The 22,802-nt window shown below is 47.8% G+C and overlaps 1 protein-coding gene across 1 annotated transcript in view; it reads right to left on the minus strand.

The window, feature by feature from the left end:
- Positions 1–22,802, minus strand: part of snd1 (staphylococcal nuclease and tudor domain containing 1) — a 447,837-nt gene that overhangs the window by 61,862 nt on the left and 363,173 nt on the right. The window contains 1 exon segment of the mRNA XM_084330125.1: positions 18,802–18,925. Within this exon segment, the coding sequence (XP_084186251.1) occupies positions 18,802–18,925 (124 nt within the window).

Here is a 22,802-nt window from a genome sequence, read left to right on the forward strand (position 1 = left end):
GAGAGAGAGAGAGAGAGAGAGAGAGAGAGAGAGAGAGAGGGAGCATGCAGAGAACAGGAATGCAGAGAGAGATAGAGAGAGCATGCAGAGAACAGGAACGCAGAGAGAGAGAGAGAGAGAGAGAGAGCATGCAGAGAACAGGAACGCAGAGAGAGAGAGAGAGAGAGAGAGAGAGAGAGAGAGAGAGAGAGAGAGAACATGCAGAGAACAGGAACACAGAGTGTGAATGATTGATGAACATGGTGTCTTCTCCACCTATTCAGCGCAACTCTGCCGTAATTCTGATGGGCCTTGAAAGCTGGCAGATTTTTAATTAGTCTTATAATAAAACCAGCCAATACCCCCCCCCCCACACACACACACACACACACACACAGACACACACCACACATACACACACACAGACACACACACACACACACACACACACCACAAACAAGTGCAATTAGCTCGCCGAATAATAGGGGGTTCTGTAAAGCAAAAAGACAATATCCGTCTTCTTCTGGTTTCTCTTTGTTTGCTTGAAAGGACTTGGCATTTCTGAAGTTAAAAGTAACAATAATGGCTTCCGGTTGTATCATGCGGGAAGGCTCCCGGTCAACCTTTTGTTATTTCATCGTTTAACTGCTCAATTACCGTGGAACTTTGACAGTTTTGACAGGTAACAGTTTCTGCTTCGAAATGGGGGACAAAAATACAAACAAAACTGCCAAAGGACAAACTCAGACTGTAGCCACATGTGCCTCGGCTAATGCAGCAGCAAAGCTAACGTTGTTAGCTAGCAACAGCGACTCTCCTCTGCCTAACGTTACTAAAGGTACAACTGTAACGCTACCCAGGCTGTTTCAATGGATCGGCTGTCGGCAGAATTTGAAAAGCAGAGAGCATCACTTTGGGATGACATTTCTTCCTTGAGCCAAGAGGCTACCAAGCCGATACAAGCCTCGCTAGATGCAAACAATCTCTTTTCAAACCCGACTCACCTCCGTGGAGTCCACCACGGAGACAACTTTCAGCGTTTAGCTGAAGCGGAGGCTGCCATCAAGAAACTCCAGTGGGTAAATGAGGCTCTGTTAAGAGGCGGTTGGCGACTTGGAGAACAGGTCCAGGAGCAGTGATGCCACTAACGCGTTACTAAGTAACGCGTTATTGTAATCTGATTACTTTTCCCCGAAAATAGTAATCTAACGCGTTAATCTTTACAAGCCAGTAATCTGATTGCAGTTACTTGTCCAAGTGGCCGTGCGTTACTATTTCGTTACTATCTCATCATAATGCAGGCGGAATGCAGTATTTTCTTTCGTTTTCGACAGTCAAATATACGTTTGGAAAGCTTTTCCTTGTATTGGGGAGTGACGTCACAGCACGCAACCTCGCGTGTTGATCCATGCTGGTGGGCGCGGCTGTTATTGTTATTATCAGGCTGACCTGCGAGCTAGCAGGGAGACACTCGCGCTCGTAACGCTTTCTGGCACTGGAAGTTCACTAGTCTACTTAACGTTTGTGTAAACTAAGCCGGGTGAAAAAAACATTCACTTTGCGGAGGAAACAAAATACTGTCTACCGCATATGGAATATACAGCACAGCACGACCATCGACTTCTACAGGACTCGGAGTCGGAGCTGCACCAGCCAAACAGTATGTTCTACCTTTGAGTTAAACATCTTTTGCAGTGCACTATTCATGAACATGGAACACCATACTGCAGTATGTAGGTTGTCAGTAGCACACTGACAACACTGCAGTATATATATTCCCTCCCCGCCGTATGTATATTTCCCTCCCACCCACCCACCCCCTCCTAATGTACAGTCCCCTCCCCATCATATGTATATACTCTGTCAGGATCTAGGGGTAACAGTACTGTATATTTGAATACCGCTTATGTCACAAATGTATCAGTACTAAATACCTATATGTCCCTATGCCATAAATGTCATGTATGTTGTGTATGTCATAAATGTCTATATGAATTGAAAATGGGGGCCCTGATGGAAACAAGACAAACGTCTTTCTCAGGTCTGCATCCCCTTAACAATTGTATGTATTGAGCCGTACTGTATTGTACCCATTCTGCAATCTGTTAAATAAAGTTTTCATTCATTCATTCACACAATAATAAATAATAATAACGTAGAACCATATCTGAATGGGGCAGGCCTCAAAGGTAGGTTACATATCAGCCTACATGTGGTGTTATTGACCATTTATCTTTTGTGAAATCTATAGATCTATAGATAGCAAGATAGGCCTACCTGCCCTATTAGTACATTTTACTCAAACTGAGTACATTTTACTAAATTTTTTTTGTCATTCTTATGTTGTGGCAGCAGCAGGGGGGACGACTTCGTAACCTAGTTACTTTCAAAGTAACTAAGTTACTCTGATAATCAAGTAATCAGTAAAGTAACTAAGATTACTTTTTAAAGGAGTAATCAGTAATCAGTAATCAGATTACTTTTACAAGTAATCTGTGGCATCACTGTCCAGGAGAGATAACCTCCGTATTGTGAACCTTCCAGAGAGCGTCGAGGTTGGCAAGAATTTTAGAATACAAAAAAAAAAAATTTCATCTCGCGGCCCTCCCGTGGCTGCTCGCGGCCCACCTTTGGGTCGCGACCCCGACTTTGGGAACCACTGCCCTAGAGTATGTATGGAGTTGCTACAGAGACCCACATTTGAAGGGGGCTGAGCTCTTCCCAATTTATGTTATTATTATTGGGCTGTAAATATCCAAAAAAGTATTCATTGGCTCCAGATACTGACTGGTGTCAAAGTGAAGCCTCCTCCTGTGTCTCGTCTTCATTGATGGCCTGTTGTCTCCAACACTCTCAAGAGATGGTTTCAATTCCGTCAGAATTTGGGGTTTAAGCTCCTTTTGGGCCTAAGTCCCATAATGCAATAACCACAATGTCCCTCCTGCTAGAGTAGACTCTGCATTCTCTTCGTGGCAAAGGCGTGGCCTTTTAAGGTTTAAGGATTCATACATGGATTCTATACTAGCCAGTTTTGAGGCCTTATCAGGTAAATGTGATCTCCCCAGGTTAAGCCTGTTTAGATATTTTCAAGTGCTTTATTTTCTTTGAAGTCATGACCCCAATTTCCCAAATCTGTCTTCAACACCAGATTTAGAGGAGATGTTAAAGCTCCCCCCTGATTCAGCTACTTATTTCAAGAGTGAACGGATTCATATCTTCTTTCAATTGTGTTACTCATGATAGAATCAAAGCAAACTGGGATAGTGAGTTGGGAGAGATTATGGGGGAAGAGGTTTGGGATTGTGCGCTACAAAGGGTAAATAACAGTACCTCCTCTGCACGATTAAATATAATACCAGGAGGGGAGGGATGGAGGGAGGACGGATGGGAGGAGAGGACAGGGATGGAGGGGAGGAGATGAGAGGAGTGGGATGGAGAGGAAGGAGAGGGATGGAGAGAAGGAGGAGAGGGATGAGGGAGGAATAATGAGAGGGATGGAGAGGAAGGAGGAAAGTAGAGGGATGGAGGGAGGAAGGATGAAAGTAGAGGGATGGAGGGAGGAAGGATGAGAGGAGAGGGATGGAGGGAGGAAGAATGAGAGGAGAGGGAAGATGGAGGAGGAGAGGGAGGGAGGAAGGAGGAAAGTAGAGGGATGGAGGGAAGAGGGATGAGAGGAATGATGAGAGGAGAGGGGTGGAGGGATGAATGAGGAGAGGAGAGGCATGGGGAAGAAGAGAGCTGTGTGAGAGGGAGGGGCATTTGTTGTTGTTTTTAAATCCAGTTTGGTGTTATCCGGTTCATTCTATGTCACCTTCTTGATGGGCCCAAAGTCATCACACACACAGGTAGATAACACACACACGCACACGCACACACAGATGTGGGCTTCATGTCAGTCACACACACACACAGGTAGATAACACACATATACACACTCACAGAGGCACGTACACACACATGCAAATACACACGTACATACATACACACAGACAAACACACACTCAGACACGCGTGCACACACACACACACACACACACACACACAGTCACTGTGACTTCCATCTGTCCTCATGACCATCTGTAAACTTCCAACATCCTGTGGGGAGACTAATGCCATAAGGTGAAGCAAGTGTGTGTGTTAGTGTGTGTGTTAGTGTGTGTGTTAGTGTGTGTGTTAGTGTGTGTATGTATGTACTGGTATGTATGTATGTATGTATGTATGTATGTATGTATGTATGTATGTATGTATGTATGTATGTATGTATGCAGGGCCGCCTCAGGGGGTGTGCGAGCAGTGCGGTCGCACAGGGCCTCGCGGGAAGGGGGGCCTCGGGAAAAAAAAAAAAAAAAAAAAAAATTATTTCTTTTTTTATTTCTTTTTTTTTTATTTTATTTTTTGCGAGGCCCCCCTTCCCGCGAGGCCCTTTTTCATCACAGACCTAAAATCTAGTTTTGCTTATATGCTTATATATTTCACATTAGACACGTTTGTAGAATGTGTCTGACTTGTTCCTGCCTCTGCGGCTCTGCAGACTGCAGTTTTCCGGTTTCTGCGGCTTTGCTGCTCTACAGATTTTAGGATAGTGTTTCCGGTCTCTTATCCCGTCCGCCGTAATAGAAGAAGAAGAAGAAGAAGACACACGACACAAGGTAGAGGGATGATCTAATTCAGCGCGGAGGATGTCTTTTCAAAAGCAGCATGGATCAGAAGAAATTACACCGTGGGCCAAGAAAGTCTCCTTCCAACTTTACCATTGGCGCCGCATTGATACTGCGTTATGGTGAGTCAACCTATGATTATATTCCCGCCGTGGACCTATCTCTCTTTCTCTCTCTCTGGAGCCAAACTGGTCGACTAGCTGTAGCCTGTTGTAGTATGGAGTTAGTAGCTAACGGTGTGTGGCCTGGTGTCAGCGCCTGTATTGCTTTTCTCATGTTGTAGTTTCAGTGGTAGTGCGTTAGCTAATGGTTAGCGATAGCCGGGTTGAGCTAACTGGCTAACTGATAGCATCAAAGTAACGTGCGCAGCCGGCAGCTAACGTCGTAGCTACGACGTTAGCTGCCGGCTGCGCACGTTACTTTGATGCTATCAGTTAGCCTAGGTTAGAGTTGGCTGTTAGCTTGTGCTACGACCATTGACATTATCCGTGAGAATAGCAGGGGGTTCTGGCTTATTTTTGTCCCGCCAGCGAGAGGCCTTTCGTCAACGTGGAGACCTGTGTTGCGGCCTTTCGCCCTGCGTTCCTTGGTGCAGGTAAGATTAATGAAAATGTCATGACATTACCCCACTCTTCCTTCCTTCCCCTCCCAAATGTTTTGTTAATAACGATGTTTTTTTCCAGGCAAAACATATGCTACTTCACAACATTTGGAGATACGACATGTGCTGTGTGTGAATGTCTTGGTCGTTTGTGTAGCTTGGGTAGCGTTGGGCCGTTGGCCAAAGCTGTGTGTGGCCTGGTGTCACAGTACCTGGCTAGCCTATTTAGCTGATGTCGGCCATTGGCTCCTTGCTGCTTTGGTTTCTCTGGTATAGACCCTCTTCTTGTTGGATTTAAGTGTTGATCTTTGTCCTTTTGGATCTCTCATACATGCTCTAGTCTCTCTCTAACACACACACACATGACAAACACACATGTTCTCTCTCTCTCTCTCTCTCTTTCTAACACACACAGTCTGCCTATGGCGGCCTTTCTCGATGGCTAGGCTGTGCTCAAGGATCTTCAGTCACAGTGCTCAGGTATTCTGCCACTGTGTACTCTCTGTTTAGGGCCAAATAGCATTTCAATTTCTTTCCAATGTGTCTCTCTCTCTCTCTCTCTCTCTCTCTCTCTCTCTTGGATTTAAGTGTTGATCTTTGTCCTTTTGAATCTCTCATACATGCTCTAGTCTCTCTCTAACACACACACACATGACAAACACACATGTTCTCTCTCTCTCTCTCTCTCTCTTTCTAACACACACAGTCTGCCTATGGCGGCCTTTCTCGATGGCTAGGCTGTGCTCAAGGATCTTCAGTCACAGTGCTCAGGTATTCTGCCACTGTGTACTCTCTGTTTAGGGCCAAATAGCATTTCAATTTCTTTCCAATGTGTCTCTCTCTCTCTCTCTCTGTACACTGTATATTGACTGTAGAACGGGAGCTCTCTCTTGCTCTCTCTTTTGCTATATGTTGACTGTATCATGCCCCGCCTCGGGCAGCGCTATTATTTAAGAATATGTTGACTGTATAAAAAAGAATATATATATATATATATATTTTTTAACCTTTGGGGGGGGGGGGGGTAAAATGTCGCACAGGGCCTCGCATTTCTCCCAGGCGGCCCTGTATGTATGTATGTATGTATATGTGTGTTTGTTTGTGCGTGTGTGTGTGTACTGTATGTGTGTGTGTGTATGTTTGTGCGTGTGGGTGTACTGTATGTGTGTATGTATGTATGTGTATGTATGTGTGTGTGTGTGTGTGTGTGTGTGTGTGTGTGTGTGTGTGTTAGTGTGTGTGTGTGTACTGTATGTGTGTGTGTGTGTTAGTGTGTGTGTGTGTGTTATTGTGTGTACTGTATGTGTGTGTGCATGTTAGTGTGTGTGTTCGTGTGTGTTAGTGTGTGTACTGTATGTGTGTATGTTAGTGTGTGTGTGTACTGTATGTGTGTGTGTGTGTATGTGTACTGTATGTGTGTGTGTGTGTACTGTATGTGTGTGTGTGTGTGTACTGTATATGTGTGTGTGTGTGTGTGTGTGCACGCCTGTGTGTATATGACCTGGCAGCTACTGCTGGTTCTACAGGAACATCTTGATGAATCTGTGACGTCGGGCTAATTTGAGCGTGTTGGTGTTTCTGTTCTTAACGCACCAGAGGTTTGACGGGCGACGGTGTAAAAATAACAGCCAGGTCGCTCACAAGACTCAGCGCCGCGGGGCGGAGCGACCTTATTCTGTTACTCTCTGCAGTATAGAACATGAAGCAGCAGCTTATTCTGTTACTCTCTGCAGTATAGAACATGACGCAGCTTATTCTGTTACTCTGCAGTATAGAACATGAAGCAGCTTATTCTGTTACTCTCTGCAGTATAGAACATGAAGCAGCTTATTCTGTTACTCTCTGCAGTATAGAACAAGAAGCACCTTATTCTGTTACTCTCTGCAGTATAGAACATGAAGCACCTTATTCTGTTACTCTCTGCAGTATAGAACATGAAGCAGCTTATTCTGTTACTCTCTGCAGTATAGAACATGAAGCAGCTTATTCTGTTACTCTCTGCAGTATAGAACATGAAGCAGCTTATTCTGTTACTCTCTGCAGTATAGAACAAGAAGCAGCTTATTCTGTTACTCTCTGCAGTATAGAACATGAAGCACATTATTCTGTTACTCTCTGCAGTATAGAACAAGAAGCAGCTTATTCTGTTTGTAACTGAGGGGTACAATTCCCTGACTGTATTGATAAGTATGGTATCATTAAACCACTACCGCTTTATGTACTTTAATTACTGGCCATACAGTACATGATATATAAATATGATGAACACTTCCCACAATGAATCGGTTCCACACAAAGGTGTAATCAAGTATTTATTGCAGCAAAAGGTACATAATATACTTCTCTGTATTTTACTTTGGATGCGCTTATAAGGCAAAGGAATGTGCGTAGGCAAATCAATAATGAATGTCCATTATCTGGTTACGCAGGAGGTAATTATACAACCTGAATCTTAGGGAATTATATCTATGGTACACTAGTAATATATAGCGGGAGATACTGGAAGGGTCCCCCCGGTTGTAAGCCAGCAGGGGTAGAGGATCTGTCGGTAGTAGAGAGTCTGGTCAACGATGACTAAGGAGACTCCAAGTACAGGAGACGGTGCAATAGTCTCTTGATCCACAGACGAATACAGCTGTTCTCCGTAGACTGTAGCTCCACAGTGAAGAAAGCTAGCCGGCCTCAGGCTCTCTGAGGCGCAGACTCGACTGGTCTCCTCACAGGGTAAATCCAACACGTGTAGGCGTCGGCGATTCTCCGCTCCATAAATCACAGGACCAAAACAAATATAATCCAGCCGCAAAGGGCTATGTAGTCGTCGGGTAGATTAATCCAGTGTACATGTCCACACGGTTCTCGTCTAGGTCTCCTCGGGTGAAAGCGCCATGAAAGCAGCCCAGCCTGGATAAGCACTCTAGCTGATACGAGGAAGCGTTGGTGATGCTGGTCACTGTAGAACTTTAGCCGCACGATACACTATACACAAATAGACTATTACTGACTTAATAGAAATATGTCGCACTCGACGGTATAGCGCCAAACTCTGACAATTCAGTTATTAATTCGCACGCGGTCTCAATGCTCTACTTCGGGGCCAAACAGGCCATACTTCACCGCACGGAGTATCGTGGGTGAGGCTTCAACTTATTGGGTAACTCTACTTCTGTATTCACCTGCGCCATATTTATATGCACGGCGAACAATCTAGTGCCAACCTCATTTCTGTCTCGTATCCCTGGGCAAGGCCGGGCATGTACAGACATGTCTTGACGGTGACTTTGAACCTGACTCCGGAGGCATGGCTCTGGCGCCTGTGGACCGCTGTCCAATAGGAGAATGAAATATTATGGTCTGGGCTAAAGGGATATTCCGTGTATATGTACAAGGAATATACAAGGGATATCAAACGATATACAAATACTATGCAATATATATCAATCAATAAATATATATATTCGGTTTAATCTGATCCTTTGTAACAGCCGCCTCCTAATTAGTCCCACCTAATTAGCTAAGCAGAGACAGATTAACCGCACTGTCCACTACTCAATGTCTGTTGTGAGGGGTCGGGCAGTTCACAAAGTCATGGGGTCATGGTCGTCATCGATAGTATCGGGGAGCCTTGGCAGTTCCATTAGCCTCGCCACGGGTCGGGTGTAGATCCGTCCTTGGACGAGCACTTCGGCTGCTCGGACCTTTCCGTCGGCACCGGTGATCACTTTGCTTACGCGGCCAGCCGGCCACATAGCTCGGGGTAGTGACTGGTCGATAATCATGACGACTGTTCCTTCTGTCAAATTGTCTCTCTCTTTCACCCATTTCTGGCGGGTCTGTAGAGACGGTAGATAGTGGAGTAGGAAGCTGTTCCAGAACTTGTCAGCCAATACTTGAATGTACCTCCACATTCTTCGGCCGTTCGCTTCTTCAGGCCTGTACATTGTCTGTGGTAGCGTGGGGTCCAGCCGCCCCATCAAGAGTGTGTTGGGGGTGACTGGGTCGACATCTGCTACATCACTTGAGACGTAACCGAGGGGCTTTGAGTTCAATACTCCCTCGATCTCCGTGAGGACTGTCATTAGGACTTCTTCCGCCACGGTCTGGGCCCCAAGCACGGCGTACAGGGCTGTCTTTATTGAACGTACTTCTCGTTCCCAAGTTCCACCGAAGTGAGGTGCGTTCGGGGGATTAAACTGGAAGTCAATCTGGGATGGAGCGAGGTGGGTCTTAAGTTCTGGGCCCATAGCTTGGAAGCTCTCTCTCAGCTCTCTTTCTCCGCCTTTGAAGTTTGTCCCGTGATCAGACAATAATATAGACGGTTTGCCTTTCCGCGATGTGAATCTTCGGAAGGCCATAAGGAATGAGTCTGTGCTCATGGTTGGAAGGAGTTCTATATGCATCGCTCGGGTGGTCATGCATTTGAATACAATACCCCACCGCTTCTCGGTTCCTCTTCCTTTCTTTATATACAGCGGGCCGAAACAGTCCATACCGGTGGAGTGAAAAGGCTTGTCGCCGAGTCGGAGGCGACAGGGAGGTAGGTCAGCCATCCGGGGTATACTGGGCTGCGCTCGCCACTTACGACAGTCTAGACAGGTTCGCTGGAAGCGCCGCACTGCTTCTCTCCCTTGCAGTATCCAATAACGACGTCTGATCTCCGCGAAGACTCTCTCTGCCCCGGCGTGATGCACATCCTCGTCGTATTTCTTTATGATCAGCTCTGTGACCTTGTGTCGGCTGTTTAAGACTATCGGGTACTTGACGTCATCCGGTAAGTCTGGAGCTCTCCGCAGACGACCACCCACTCTGATGAGACCATGGGCGTCGCTCTCGGGGGCTAGGTGGAGCAGTCTGCTGTCTGATGGGACAGGCTTTGCTCCCTGTAGACAGTCTAGCTCATCGGGGAACGAGTCTCTCTGGGCTCGTAGTAGAAGAAGTTCTGCTTCTTCGTAGTCAGCTGCTGTAATGTCAGTAGTGAGCTGAACCTCTGGGTGGTGCCACAGGAATGTCTTTAGCTGCGCACTCTCTAGGGTGAGGCAATCGTCTATGTCGGGGTCTGTGGAGACGAGTGTGTTCAATCCACAGAACATAGATTTCTTGTTTTCGGCCTCCTCTTTACTCGCTTCCCGTGGGGTGGGTGTAGGCCACTCTTCTTCCGGGAGCTTGAGGAACTCTGGCCCGTCACTGTATAGGTTGTGACGGGTGAGGTCATCCAGGGACATTCCCCGGGTGATGACGTCAGCTGGGTTGTGTTTTGTGTCCACATACCTCCAGCTTGCTACTTCTGTTAAATCTTGAATCTCTGTGACTCTGACTCCCACGAAGACCTTGTATCTGCACGAATCAGACCGGATCCATGTGAGTACTGTCGTGGAGTCTGACCACAAGATTGTTCTTTGCACCGGAATGGTGAGTTCACGTTGGATTAACGTGGCGAGTTGCGCTCCTGCTAGGGCTGCGCAGAGCTCTAGACGCGGGATAGATTGTTGCTTTCGTGGGGCTATTCTTGAGCGAGCCAGGATGAAAGCAGTATGTATTTCTCCTCCCTCCTCTCGGGCACGCAAGTAGGCCACCGAACCGTAGGCTACTTCGGAGGCGTCGCTGAAGACGTGCAGGTCCATCTGGCACGTCTCCGACCTCACTGTGGGTGGGAAGTAGCTGCGGCGTATGTTGACACCTGGGAGTGAGCTGAGTTCCGTCTCCCACTCTCTCCATGTGGATGCAAGGTGTTCGGGTATGGGGTCGTCCCAGCCCTGGTCCTTGTCCCATAACGCTCTTACAATCATCTTTGCCCTGGTGGTGTAAGGTAGAATACATCCCAACGGGTCATATTGTCTGGCGAGTGTTCTGTATACACTCCGTCTGGTGGTCGGTAGTGCAGTCGACCTTCCCTGCTCCTTGGTCAGGGGTGTGTGTTTATAATGGAGCGAGTCTGTTTTGAAGCGCCAGACTAGTCCTAATGTCATTTCTTGGGCTTCTCCTGGGATGGTCGCCATCCAGGTCTCGCTGCTTGCTGCCTTGTCCTCGGGGGAGAGGCTGCGCAATACTTGCGGGTCGCTGCTGGCCCACTGCCTGAGATCAAAGCCGCCTTTGATCAGGGAGGCGCGGAGCTTGAGTAGAAGGGCCTCGGCTTCTTCTGGACAGTTGTCCACGTAGAAACTATTTCCTACACTTTGTCGGACCTCTTCATCAGCTGCTGGGTCCTCTGCGACGTGCTTTTGCAGTGCAAACGTAGCACAGCATGGGCTGCATGTGGTTCCGAAAGGGAGGACTTCCCATTGATAGATGGCTGGTTGCTCATCCCCGATCCTCTCTCTCCATAGGAACCGCAGCAGGGGCTTGTCCTCCTCCACTAGTCTCACCTGCAGGAACATCCCTTTGATGTCGCCGCTGATGGCCACCTTGTCTTGGCGGAAACGTAGTAACACGCCTAGTAGAGAGGGGCCGAGTGTTGGGCCGGGCAAGAGCTCTTTATTCAGATTTTGTGATCCGATCTGGTAGCTGCAGTTGAACACAATACGATCCTTGCCGTTGTGGTGGACTTTGTGGTGCGGCACGTACCATGATTCGGTCGTCTGATCGGCCTCTTTAATGTCAATTTTCTTTGTGTCCCGCTGTGATTAGCTTGTTAATCTCAGCGCGGTACACAGTCTCTTGAGCGGGGTCTCTGGCTAGGCGCCGCTCTGTGTTCAATAGATACCGCTCCGTCGCTTCTTTTGGGGCGTGGAAGGTAGGCATACCCTCTCGCCTCAGGAGTGGAGTTGCGTATCTCATCACTCCGTTGACTTTGACTCTCTTTGTCCCCTGCTCGAGGAGGGCTATAGCATAAATGTCTTCCTTGGAACGAATGTCTTTCTTTTCGTTCTTAAAGGGCATTGTCTCTAGTGTCCATAGCCTCTCGACATGCTGTAGGAGGGTGGTGTCTTCTTCTGTCACTCTGGAGTGGAGGCAGTTAGTGGCTGCTGTTCGGTTAAGAGACTTAGCGAGGGGGCCTTGTAATGTCCATCCTAGGCGGGTCTCGACTGCTGCAGGACAGCCTCTGGGCCCTGTGTGGACCCGGTCTATCGGGACGATGAGGTCTGCATGGTCGGAGCCTATCAGCAGGGTCGGGGTGGCACCGTCTATGAGCGGTATAGGTAGTTGACGCAGGTGCACATATTTATCCATCAGCTTGGCGATGGGGTAGGTGTACTGCGACAGGCCTATTTCTTGGCTGGTGAAAGCGTTAGTAATCCTATACCGTCTCTCTGGCTGCCCGCTTGCTGCGATAGTGAAGGAGACATTCTCGCCCTTTATCGTCTTTAGATCTCTTCTTATTGTCCGAATCGTCATCTGGTTTTCGCTCCCCCGCAGCCCCAGCTGGGCCGCAGCGGACGCGAGGAGAAGGGTCTTCTCTGACCCGTCGTCAAGGACGGCGTAAGTGTCCATGACCTTATCTTGGTAACTCAGTGTTACGCGGACCACCTTTAAGAGCACCCGGGCGCCCCCGCTGCTGGCGGGGTCAATGTACATAACACTTGCCTTTGTGCTGCTTGAGGGTGCAGGCTTTCTTCTGTTACTGTCGTGTAGGACATCTAGGTGGGCTCCGTCACACCGACTACACCTCTTCTTTAAGCGGCAATCGGCTGCCATGTGACTGCGCGCACATCGGTAACAGCGTCGGTTGGACTTTATCCATTGACTCACCTCGTCGGCGGTCATCTTCTTGAACGTGTCACATTGTGACAACCAGTGTTCCTTTTCGCAGTACGGGCACACCATCTTCCACTTCTTTCATCGAGGGGGTACTGTGGTTCTTGCTGCTCGGTACTGATTCTGATTGGTGCATGACGGTCACCAATCTTCGGCCATCGTTTGCTCTCCTAGGTCCCTCTCTGGAGCTTGGGGTGCTCCGCATGAACGTATCCAACCGTAGGCTGTTGACTTCTCTCGCCAGGAAGTCGGCTAGGTCTAGGAGGGATGGCTCGGGACCGTTAGGATCACGGTGGTCTCTTTGCCGCCTGAAGCGCTCTTGTCGGGCGGGCGGAAGCTTCTCTAAAATCCTCTCGACATTAGAGTTCGCGTACAGTTCGTGCATACCCTTTTCTCTTTGCGCCCCCAGCATCCCTACCAGGGATTGTACCTTGATAGACAGGTCATCTAGTGAGCGATTGTCTGTGGCTGGGGGTAGGCGGTCAATATGCCTTATCTCTTGTATTACGTAGTCCCATATGCGTCCATATCTTTGGTCGAGTGCTGCTAGAGCCGCTGTGTATGGGGTAGTAGAGGTGGCATAGGCCAGCGCTATATTGTGCGCTCGGGGCACCTTGAGGTGCTTCAGTAGGATAGCATACTTGTACGGTTCATCAGCTACATCGGACATCATTGTCTCTAAGCACATTCGTAGCTCCGTGTACTGTGCTCTGTTCTCGTGGGTGAAGTCCGGAAACGTCGGTGTGCCAATGTATGATGCCATGGATGGCTGGCACATCGGTGAGCGTTGGAAGAGAGGCCTCCTAGGCGAGTCTCCTCTTACGCCTCTTGGTGGGCTGGTACCTTCTGGGTACCATGGCCCGCGTATCCAGGTGCTGTTCCTCGGGGCTGGTCGTGCGTCAAGCTCACCCGTGAATTGAGTCGGGGGTCTGTAGCGCAGAGCCGCGGGGGTAGAGCCTGGGCTGTACTGGACCTCCTGGTCCTGTGGAGTACTGTGCTGCTGTCGGGCTTGACTCTCCTCCTCTCCCTCTTCTTCTTCCTCTGGCAGGTCCTCTAGATCAGGGGTCTCAAACTCGCGGCCCGCGGGCCATTTGCGGCCCGCGGGATGATATTTTGCGGCCCCCTACTTGACGTCAAAGTGTAGTGTTAATGCGGCCCGCACGCAACTGTTTGCTGAGTCGTTGCGCGAGAGTTGGACGTTTTATGGGGCTGCGGCACTGCAGATATACCCTACTCCAATGATCCGCACGGACATTAGACGGTGTTGCACTCGCTACCCAGTCTGTAGCAGTCGCAGAGACTCTGGCTAGTAGTGACGTTCGAATGTTGTGATTTTCTATGCAAAATAAATATTCAACATTCTCTTTTGAGACTCCGCCTCAGAGACTCTTATCCTTTGGCACTTGGAACTTGCTGTACTTTGCTTGCAGGTCTGCAGCCATTATTGCTGGGTTATGAATAGCACCAACTTTAGCCACGGGACCGTTGTCAAGCTAAGCTAGCTGACCTAGCTTGTCTTCCCCGCAAGGTTTTCACATTGACATTTGATAACGTTAGTCAGCTAACGCTAGTCAGTAGCTACTTGACTTAAATACGATTCACCGTGGGTGCATTATTGTTGATAGACGGACAGAGTGTCAGGTCCTGGAGAAAGGACAGGCCATCATCTGATTTGATGTAACGTAGCTAACGCTAGCTTTTCAGCTAATGCTATAATAACACCAAGCAAAACACATCCCGTCCGAGCTCCCCGTCACACGCTCTGTCGGGGACAATGGAATTTAAGAAAGTGTATCTGCTGTTAAAATGACAAACAGCATCACACTTTAAAACACGTTCATTTTATAATCCTCACTCCGCAGGAGATAAATTACGTCATGGGATCGGAGGCTAGAATTGATGTGTATTGATTGATTGATTGATTGATTGAAAACTGTATTAACAGATTGCAGAATGGGTACAATACAGTACAGCTCAATACACACAATTGTTAAGGGGATGCAGACCAGAGAAAGACTTTCGTCTTGTTTACATCAGGGTCCCCCATTTTCAATTCATCAGGACATATATGACATACAGATACCAAGTCCTCACTCAGTGGCAAGAAGCCATTCTCTCTCTCTGATGCATACATAATAAAATAATGTATGACTGAAGTGATGGAGGCCATGTTTGAAGGCAAACAAAAGCAAATCCCCCTCAGATCGCACAGCAACCAGAATAAACAGCTTTGTGATAGAATAAAAAAAATGCACAGTGCATTTCCATAGCTGTGGATGAGTCCACTGACACCACTGAGAAGCCTATGTTCTGAAGAACCGTTCATGTTCTGAAGAACTGTTCATGTTCTGAATTGTTATTGCTAAAGATTGAGACGATTGGATCAGTTGTACTTTTTTTTGGAATACTTGAAACCCTTTTTTTGTGGAATATTTGATGCGGCCCAGCCTCACCCAGACTCTACCTCCAGCGGCCCCCAGGTAAATTGAGTTTGAGACCCCTGCTCTAGATCCTGTAGTCGTCTATTTAGCCTCTCCGCGGTGTAGACCGTTTCTTCCTTGTAGCTGGGTCTCACTTGGACCGGTCGGGGAAGGGGTTCGGAGGGGGGTATAGGCTCTCTCTGGTGGTCGGGCTCAGGGTCGCTTGATCGGGTAGGGGAGGGTGCCCTTGACCCTTGTCTTGACGAGGCCCTGGAACCCCGTGCGGAGGGAGGGGGTGTTGCCCTGGTGATCAGCTGCTCCATTATCTGCGCTTGTAATCGGTCGCGCTCGGCTTCGCGCTTGGTGAGAGCGAGGTCGCGCTCTGCTTCTCTTTGGGCACCGGCAGCGGCGCGCTGGGCTTCGGCGGCGGCGCGCTGGGCTTCGGCCCGGTCCCTTACCATATTCTCTTCCGTCTGAAGGCGTCTAATCTCTAGACGTATACGATCTTCGTCGCTCCGTTGCTGCGCTTGAAGGCGTTCTCTTTCCATGGAAGAATGTTCGCGCTCACTAAGCGTCTGTGCTTGGAGTCGATCGCGCTCTGTTGAGGCTGCTAGGCTGGCGAGGAATGCCTGTGCCAGCATCTTGTCCGCCTCGCTGGGGGAAGACGCTGGTTGAGGTGATACGCTCCTGGCAGTACTCGTTGGAGATCTGTTCTCCTGTGGCGAGTCCTGGAGATCCATCTCCGGGGTGCTCTCCTCTTCTTGTAGCGGGTAGAGTTCCATCCCTGGAGGGCTGTCTTTATCCTGGAGCTCTCCGGGGACTACTTCTTCGGTCTTGGCGGGGGGTAAAGTCATGTCGGGTCCCTCCTGGTCCCTACCGTGAGCTTGGTCAGTTACGTTAGAACCCACTAGGGCCTCTATTGGCGGGGTAGCCTGGTTGATAGGGTCGGACATAATTTTACTATCTACTTTTTCCGCGTTTACCGTCTGTAGAAAGCTAGGTAGTATATTGGCAACGTAATCCTCTAAGTACTGAGGTGTCTGCCATCTACGCTGCGGGCGATCTACTTTAGGAGAACCGTTTTGTGGAGTGTTCATCATAGGCCATGTCAATATTAATACCACTATATTAATATTACACTAGTTACCATCCGGCTCGAAGGACCAATTGTAACTGAGGGGTACAATTCCCTGACTGTATTGATAAGTATGGTATCATTAAACCACTACCGCTTTATGTACTTTAATTACTGGCCATACAGTACATGATATATAAATATGATGAACACTTCCCACAATGAATCGGTTCCACACAAAGGTGTAATCAAGTATTTATTGCAGCAAAAGGTACATAATATACTTCTCTGTATTTTACTTTGGATGCGCTTATAAGGCAAAGGAATGTGCGTAGGCAAATCAATAATGAATGTCCATTCTCTGGTTACGCAGGAGGTAATTATACAACCTGAATCTTAGGGAATTATATCTATGGTACACTAGTAATATATAGCGGGAGATACTGGAAGGGTCCCCCCGGTTGTAAGCCAGCAGGGGTAGAGGATCTGTCGGTAGTAGAGAGTCTGGTCAACGATGACTAAGGAGACTCCAAGTACAGGAGACGGTGCAATAGTCTCCGTAGACTGTAGCTCCACAGTGAAGAAAGCTAGCCGGCCTCAGGCTCTCTGAGGCGCAGACTCGACTGGTCTCCTCACAGGGTAAATCCAACACGTGTAGGCGTCGGCGATTCTCCGCTCCATAAATCACAGGACCAAAACAAATATAATCCAGCCGCAAAGGGCTATGTAGTCGTCGGGTAGATTAATCCAGTGTACATGTCCACACGGTTCTCGTCTAGGTCTCCTCGGGTGAAAGCGCCATGAAAGCAGCCCAGCCTGGATAAGCACTCTAGCTGATACGAGGAAGCGTTGGTGATGCTGGTCACTGTAGAACTTTAGCCGCACGATACACTATACACAAATAGACTATTACTGACTTAATAGAAATATGTCGCACTCGACGGTATAGCGCCAAACTCTGACAATTCAGTTATTAATTCGCACGCGGTCTCAATGCTCTACTTCGGGGCCAAACAGGCCATACTTCACCGCACGGAGTATCGTGGGTGAGGCTTCAACTTATTGGGTAACTCTACTTCTGTATTCACCTGCGCCATATTTATATGCACGGCGAACAATCTAGTGCCAACCTCATTTCTGTCTCGTATCCCTGTGCAAGGCCGGGCATGTACAGACATGTCTTGACGGTGACTTTGAACCTGACTCCGGAGGCATGGCTCTGGCGCCTGTGGACCGCTGTCCAATAGGAGAATGAAATATTATGGTCTGGGCTAAATGGATATTCCGTGTATATGTACAAGGAATATACAAGGGATATCAAACGATATACAAATACTATGCAATATATATCAATCAATAAATATATATATTCGGTTTAATCTGATCCTTTGTAACACTGTTACTCTCTGCAGTATAGAACATGAAGCACATTATTCTGTTACTCTCTGCAGTATAGAACAAGAAGCAGCTTATTCTGTTACTCTCTGCAGTATAGAACATGAAGCACATTATTCTGTTACGCTCTGCAGTATAGAACAAGAAGCAGCTTATTCTGTTACTCTCTGCAGTATAGAACATGAAGCACATTATTCTGTTACTCTCTGCAGTATAGAACAAGAAGCAGCTTATTCTGTTACTCTCTGCAGTATAGAACATGAAGCACATTATTCTGTTACTCTCTGCAGTATAGAACACGAAGCAGCTTATTCTGTTACTCTCTGCAGTATAGAACATGAAGCACATTATTCTGTTACTCTCTGCAGTATAGAACAAGAAGCAGCTTATTCTGTTACTCTCTGCAGTATAGAACATGAAGCAGCTTATTCTGTTACTCTCTGCAGTATAGAACACGAAGCACCTTATTCTGTTACTCTCTGCAGTATAGAACACGAAGCACCTTATTCTGTTACTCTCTGCAGTATAGAACATGAATCACCTTATTCTGTTACTCTCTGCAGTATAGAACATGAAGCACCTTATTCTGTTACTCTCTGCAGTATAGAACATGAAGCAGCTTGTTCTGTTACAGTCTGCAGTATAGAACATGAATCACCTTATTCTGTTACTCTCTGCAGTATAGAACATGAAGCAGCTTATTCTGTTACTCTCTGCAGTATAGAACATGAAGTATCTTATTCTGTTACTCTCTGCAGTATAGAACATGAAGCAGCTTATTCTGTTACTCTCTGCAGTATAGAACATGAAGCAGCTTATTCTGTTACTCTCTGCAGTATAGAACATGAAGCACCTTGTTCTGTTACTCTCTGCAGTATAAGTGTCTAGTAGATTAGAAAACCTTACCAGCCAGTGTGTGCGTGCGTGCATGCATGCGTGCGTGTGTGCATGTGCGTGTGTGTGTGCGTGTGTGTGAATGCGTACCATTCTCCGTCTGCGAACGTGGCGATGCAGTAGTCCCCTCGGCGTGCAACGTAGGAACCCTCCACTGGTGGCTGGGCTGCGATCTCTGCCCTCATCGTCTCCATCAGGCTCTCTAACTGACCACCTGGAGAGAACCACATGAGAGAGGGATGAGGAGGAGGTAGAGAGAGGGGTGAGGAGGTAGAGAGAGGGATGAGGAGGTAGAGAGAGGGGTGAGGAGGTAGAGAGAGGGGTGAGGAGGTAGAGAGAGGGAGGAGGAGGTAGAGAGGGATGAGGAGGTAGAGAGGGATGAGGAGGTAGAGAGGGGTGAGGAGGTAGAGAGAGGGATGAGGAGGTAGAGAGGGATGAGGAGGAGGTAGAGAGAGGGGTGAGGAGGTAGAGAGAGGGAGGAGGAGGTAGAGAGAGGGAGGAGGAGGTAGAGAGAGATGAGGAGGTAGAGATAGAGGACGTAGAGAGAGAGATGAGGAGGTAGAAAGGGGGACGAGTAGGACATAGAGGGGTGAGGATAAGGTAGAAAGAGGGAGGAGGTAGAGAGATGGCTGAGGAGGTAGAGATGGATGAGGAGGTAGGGTTAGGGATGAGGAGGTAGAGAGATGGGTGAGGAGGTAGAGAGATGGATGAGGAGGTAGGGTTAGGGATGAGGAGGTAGAGAGATGGGTGAGGAGGTAGAGAGATGCATGAGGAGGTAGGGTTAGGGATGAGGAGGTAGAGAGATGGATGAGGAGGTAGGGTTAGGGATGAGGAGGTAGAGAGATGGGTGAGGAGGTATGGTTAGGGATGAGGAGGTAGAGAGATGGATGAGGAGGTAGAGAGATGGATGAGGAGGTAGGGTTAGGGATGAGGAGGTAGAGAGATGGATGAGGAGGTAGGGTTAGGGATGAGGAGGTAGAGATGGATGAGGAGGTAGGGTTAGGGATGAGGAGGTAGAGAGATGGGTGAGGAGGTAGGGATAGGGATGAGGAAGGAAGAGAGGGATGAGGAGGAGGAGGTATAACCTAGGTACTTCAGCTCTAGCTTCTACTGGGATTCAACACAGAACATCATCTGTATTCATATTTCTTTCTTAGGCGTTGCTTTTAATTTGCCCTCGTTCACTTCTACAGACGGTGTGTGTGTGGGTTAGGGTTATACAGACGGTGTGTGTGTGGCTTTATACTAAACACATTGCAGTGTAAATTGGATAATTGCACAGCGATTGGTTAATTGCATAGGATAATTGCACCGACGGTAAAGCGGTATAAAGTGTCATTGCACAAGGGTGAAAGGCAAGGTAAGTGTGATGATAAGATACATAACCTGAGATAAATAGTGCCGAGTAGCGGTAGTGGTGGTATAAGTGGTGGGTGACGGAGGCAAGCACGCGACTGTTAAAGGTCTCACAACAACCATAGAATAGAAAGACTTTATTCATCCCGAGGGAAATTTGGCACTACAAGTCGCTCACAGTAAACAGTAAACATTTACTGTAGGTAGACAAAAACAGAAGTCACGGATAGGAATAAAATAAGCCCAAGAATAAAATACGGTCCGGGATACATGATGCTACTGTTAAAGGTCTGACAACAACCGTGTTACATTATGTTACCATTACTGGAGGAGTAACGGTCTATTACTAGGGCGATCCCTACCAAACTGAATTAAAAACATTTCCGGACACAACCACATGAAGACGCCATGCCATGCAGTGCTTCAGATGTCATTCCAAAATCTTTTTATTTTTTTTATCTACTTTTTCTCCTCCTTTTTTCTGTGATTTTTCTCCCCATCCCAATTTACCTCTCGTGCCAATTCTCCCTCCCCTGTCCTGATCGTTGCTCACATATGCCCCCCACTGGCCGGTCGTAGGGAGGATAGAAGCCCATCACATGTCCCCTCCGATACATGTGGAGGCAGCCAGTCACTTCTTTTCACCTGCCAGCGCGGACTCTCATTGGCGAGGTGTAACGTGTGGGAGGATCACACTGCCCCCGCCATTTTCCTGACTTTGCTGTGCAGGCGCCCCGACCGACCTGTAGGAGTCACTGTTCACAACGACCAGACTACCACCCTTCGACTTCCCACCCGCTAACTCTGCCAATTGAGTTAGTATGACGGCCGGCCCAAGCCGGAGGCAACGCCGACAGCCGGATTCGAACCCGGTGTATCTTGCGTTGGTGACGAGCGCAATGTCCGCTGCGCCGCCCAGTCGCGTCATTCCAAAATCTTGAAAATAAAGTGAACTACTGCCAGTAACATGAACAAATGCAGGAAACATTGAAACATTGTGAAGCTGAAAGGGAGGTAATTCATTACTGTAATCCCCACAGTATCCCAGCATTCATCACCTCACTCCCCGCGTCACCCTCCGTTCCTGTACATTCATTTACCACCATATTGGTAGTTCATCTTGCTCCCAAGCCTCAGGAAAAGCCTTTACCACTGGTAGGACATTAGAAGTTAGGAGGCTATTTAGGCCCTCAACTCAACCTTCTGATTATGAAATGACAATAGATCGTCTAGCTGCTCGGTACGCAGGAAGATCATGCTTTGTGACTAAACAAAGTGGTTTAAATCACTCATGGTGGAGGATGACTCGATCACTGTGACCTAAACACACGTATTCACAATGCATTGATATAAACATGTTCCACCATTGCTGGCTGATTGACTCAACGTTTCATAAGGAAATGGAAGCACACATTCACTGCAACAGAAAACGTACACAGAGGCAGAGGTCACTGCCGCAAAGTCATGATTACCCAACATGAAGAGTTTTAAATTGCCATAGTCGTTGTGCTTCAAAACACACATGGAAGAGAATTAGTCATCCGCTAAGTTAGTTGATATGCGTTTATACCCAAGAATGACTAATGCGATTGTTGGCAGCTTCCAGCTGTTGTTTTCGTGACTGTCGATGATTGAAGTGATGATTTTGAATGACAAGGATCAGCAACATACACGTTTGCAGTGATTACCAATTTATTATGTAATTAGTAAATTACACACAGGCTTGAATGGGATTTTCCATCCATGTCCCTCTAACTAATGATGCTGTTCTGGAAGAAAACCCCCTCCTGTTACTTTGTTATTCCCCTATGATGTTATTCACATGATTCAAGACGCCATTTAATTCAGTTTCTTCTCATTATTCAGTCTGAAAGTGCTTCTAGTCTGTTTCAGGTTCTATTATTCTGGTCTACAGACCTGATGGTTATAAGTAGACTCTGCCTAAGGTGTTGTTGTTGTTGTTGTTGTTGTTGTTGTTATACTATTATTAATCCCCTTGGGGACATTTGTCCTCAGCATTTGATCCATCCTAACTGTTTAGGAGCAGTGGGCAGCCACACAGTGCGATGTAACAATGCCAGTACCTTGGTCAAGACCAACGGCAGGATATACCGCGCATGTCTGTTGGTGTCGGAGGAAACCCACACAAATGGGGGGGGGGGGGGGGTGGGGGGGGGCGGCATGCAAACTCCACACAGAAAGGCCCCCTACTGTGCCATAGTGCAGCCTAGCAACACATGCTGATTGGCCTGGTTGAATTTTCTAACCTGAAAAGGATCAGACCCTGAATCACAAAGATGAGGTGGAACTAACAGCTAGCAATTAACTGAATCCATGTATGATTAGCTTGAACACTAGTTCGCCTTTTGCCTAAAAACTATTACCACAAATGCAACAACACTCAGCTCCCCTCAACAATTTGTCTCAAAACAGTATCCGATTCAAAATCATCAGTCCGGAGAAAAGGACCATCACCCCGCTCTCCGCTCTTTCCGTCTCCGCTCAGGAAGTTTAGGCGTCATGTGGCTACAACTAGGTCTGCCCTGTGGGGACAAACATTAGGCTCGTTTGAGATGAGCTAGGCCTGCACAGCCTTGCCAAGCGCGTTGCATGGCGGTTAGAATGTTGTCCGACTCACTCTGGATATCCGACGAGCGAGGCGCGGAAATCTCACGGGAGCGAGGCGGTCCCAGTCTTCAGGGATAGGAGACGCAGTTGCTCTCCGACTGCTCGAC

Source organism: Notolepis coatsorum, assembly GCF_963971535.1.
Source record: "Notolepis coatsorum genome assembly, chromosome: 15".
Classification (NCBI taxonomy): domain Eukaryota; kingdom Metazoa; phylum Chordata; class Actinopteri; order Aulopiformes; family Paralepididae; genus Notolepis; species Notolepis coatsorum.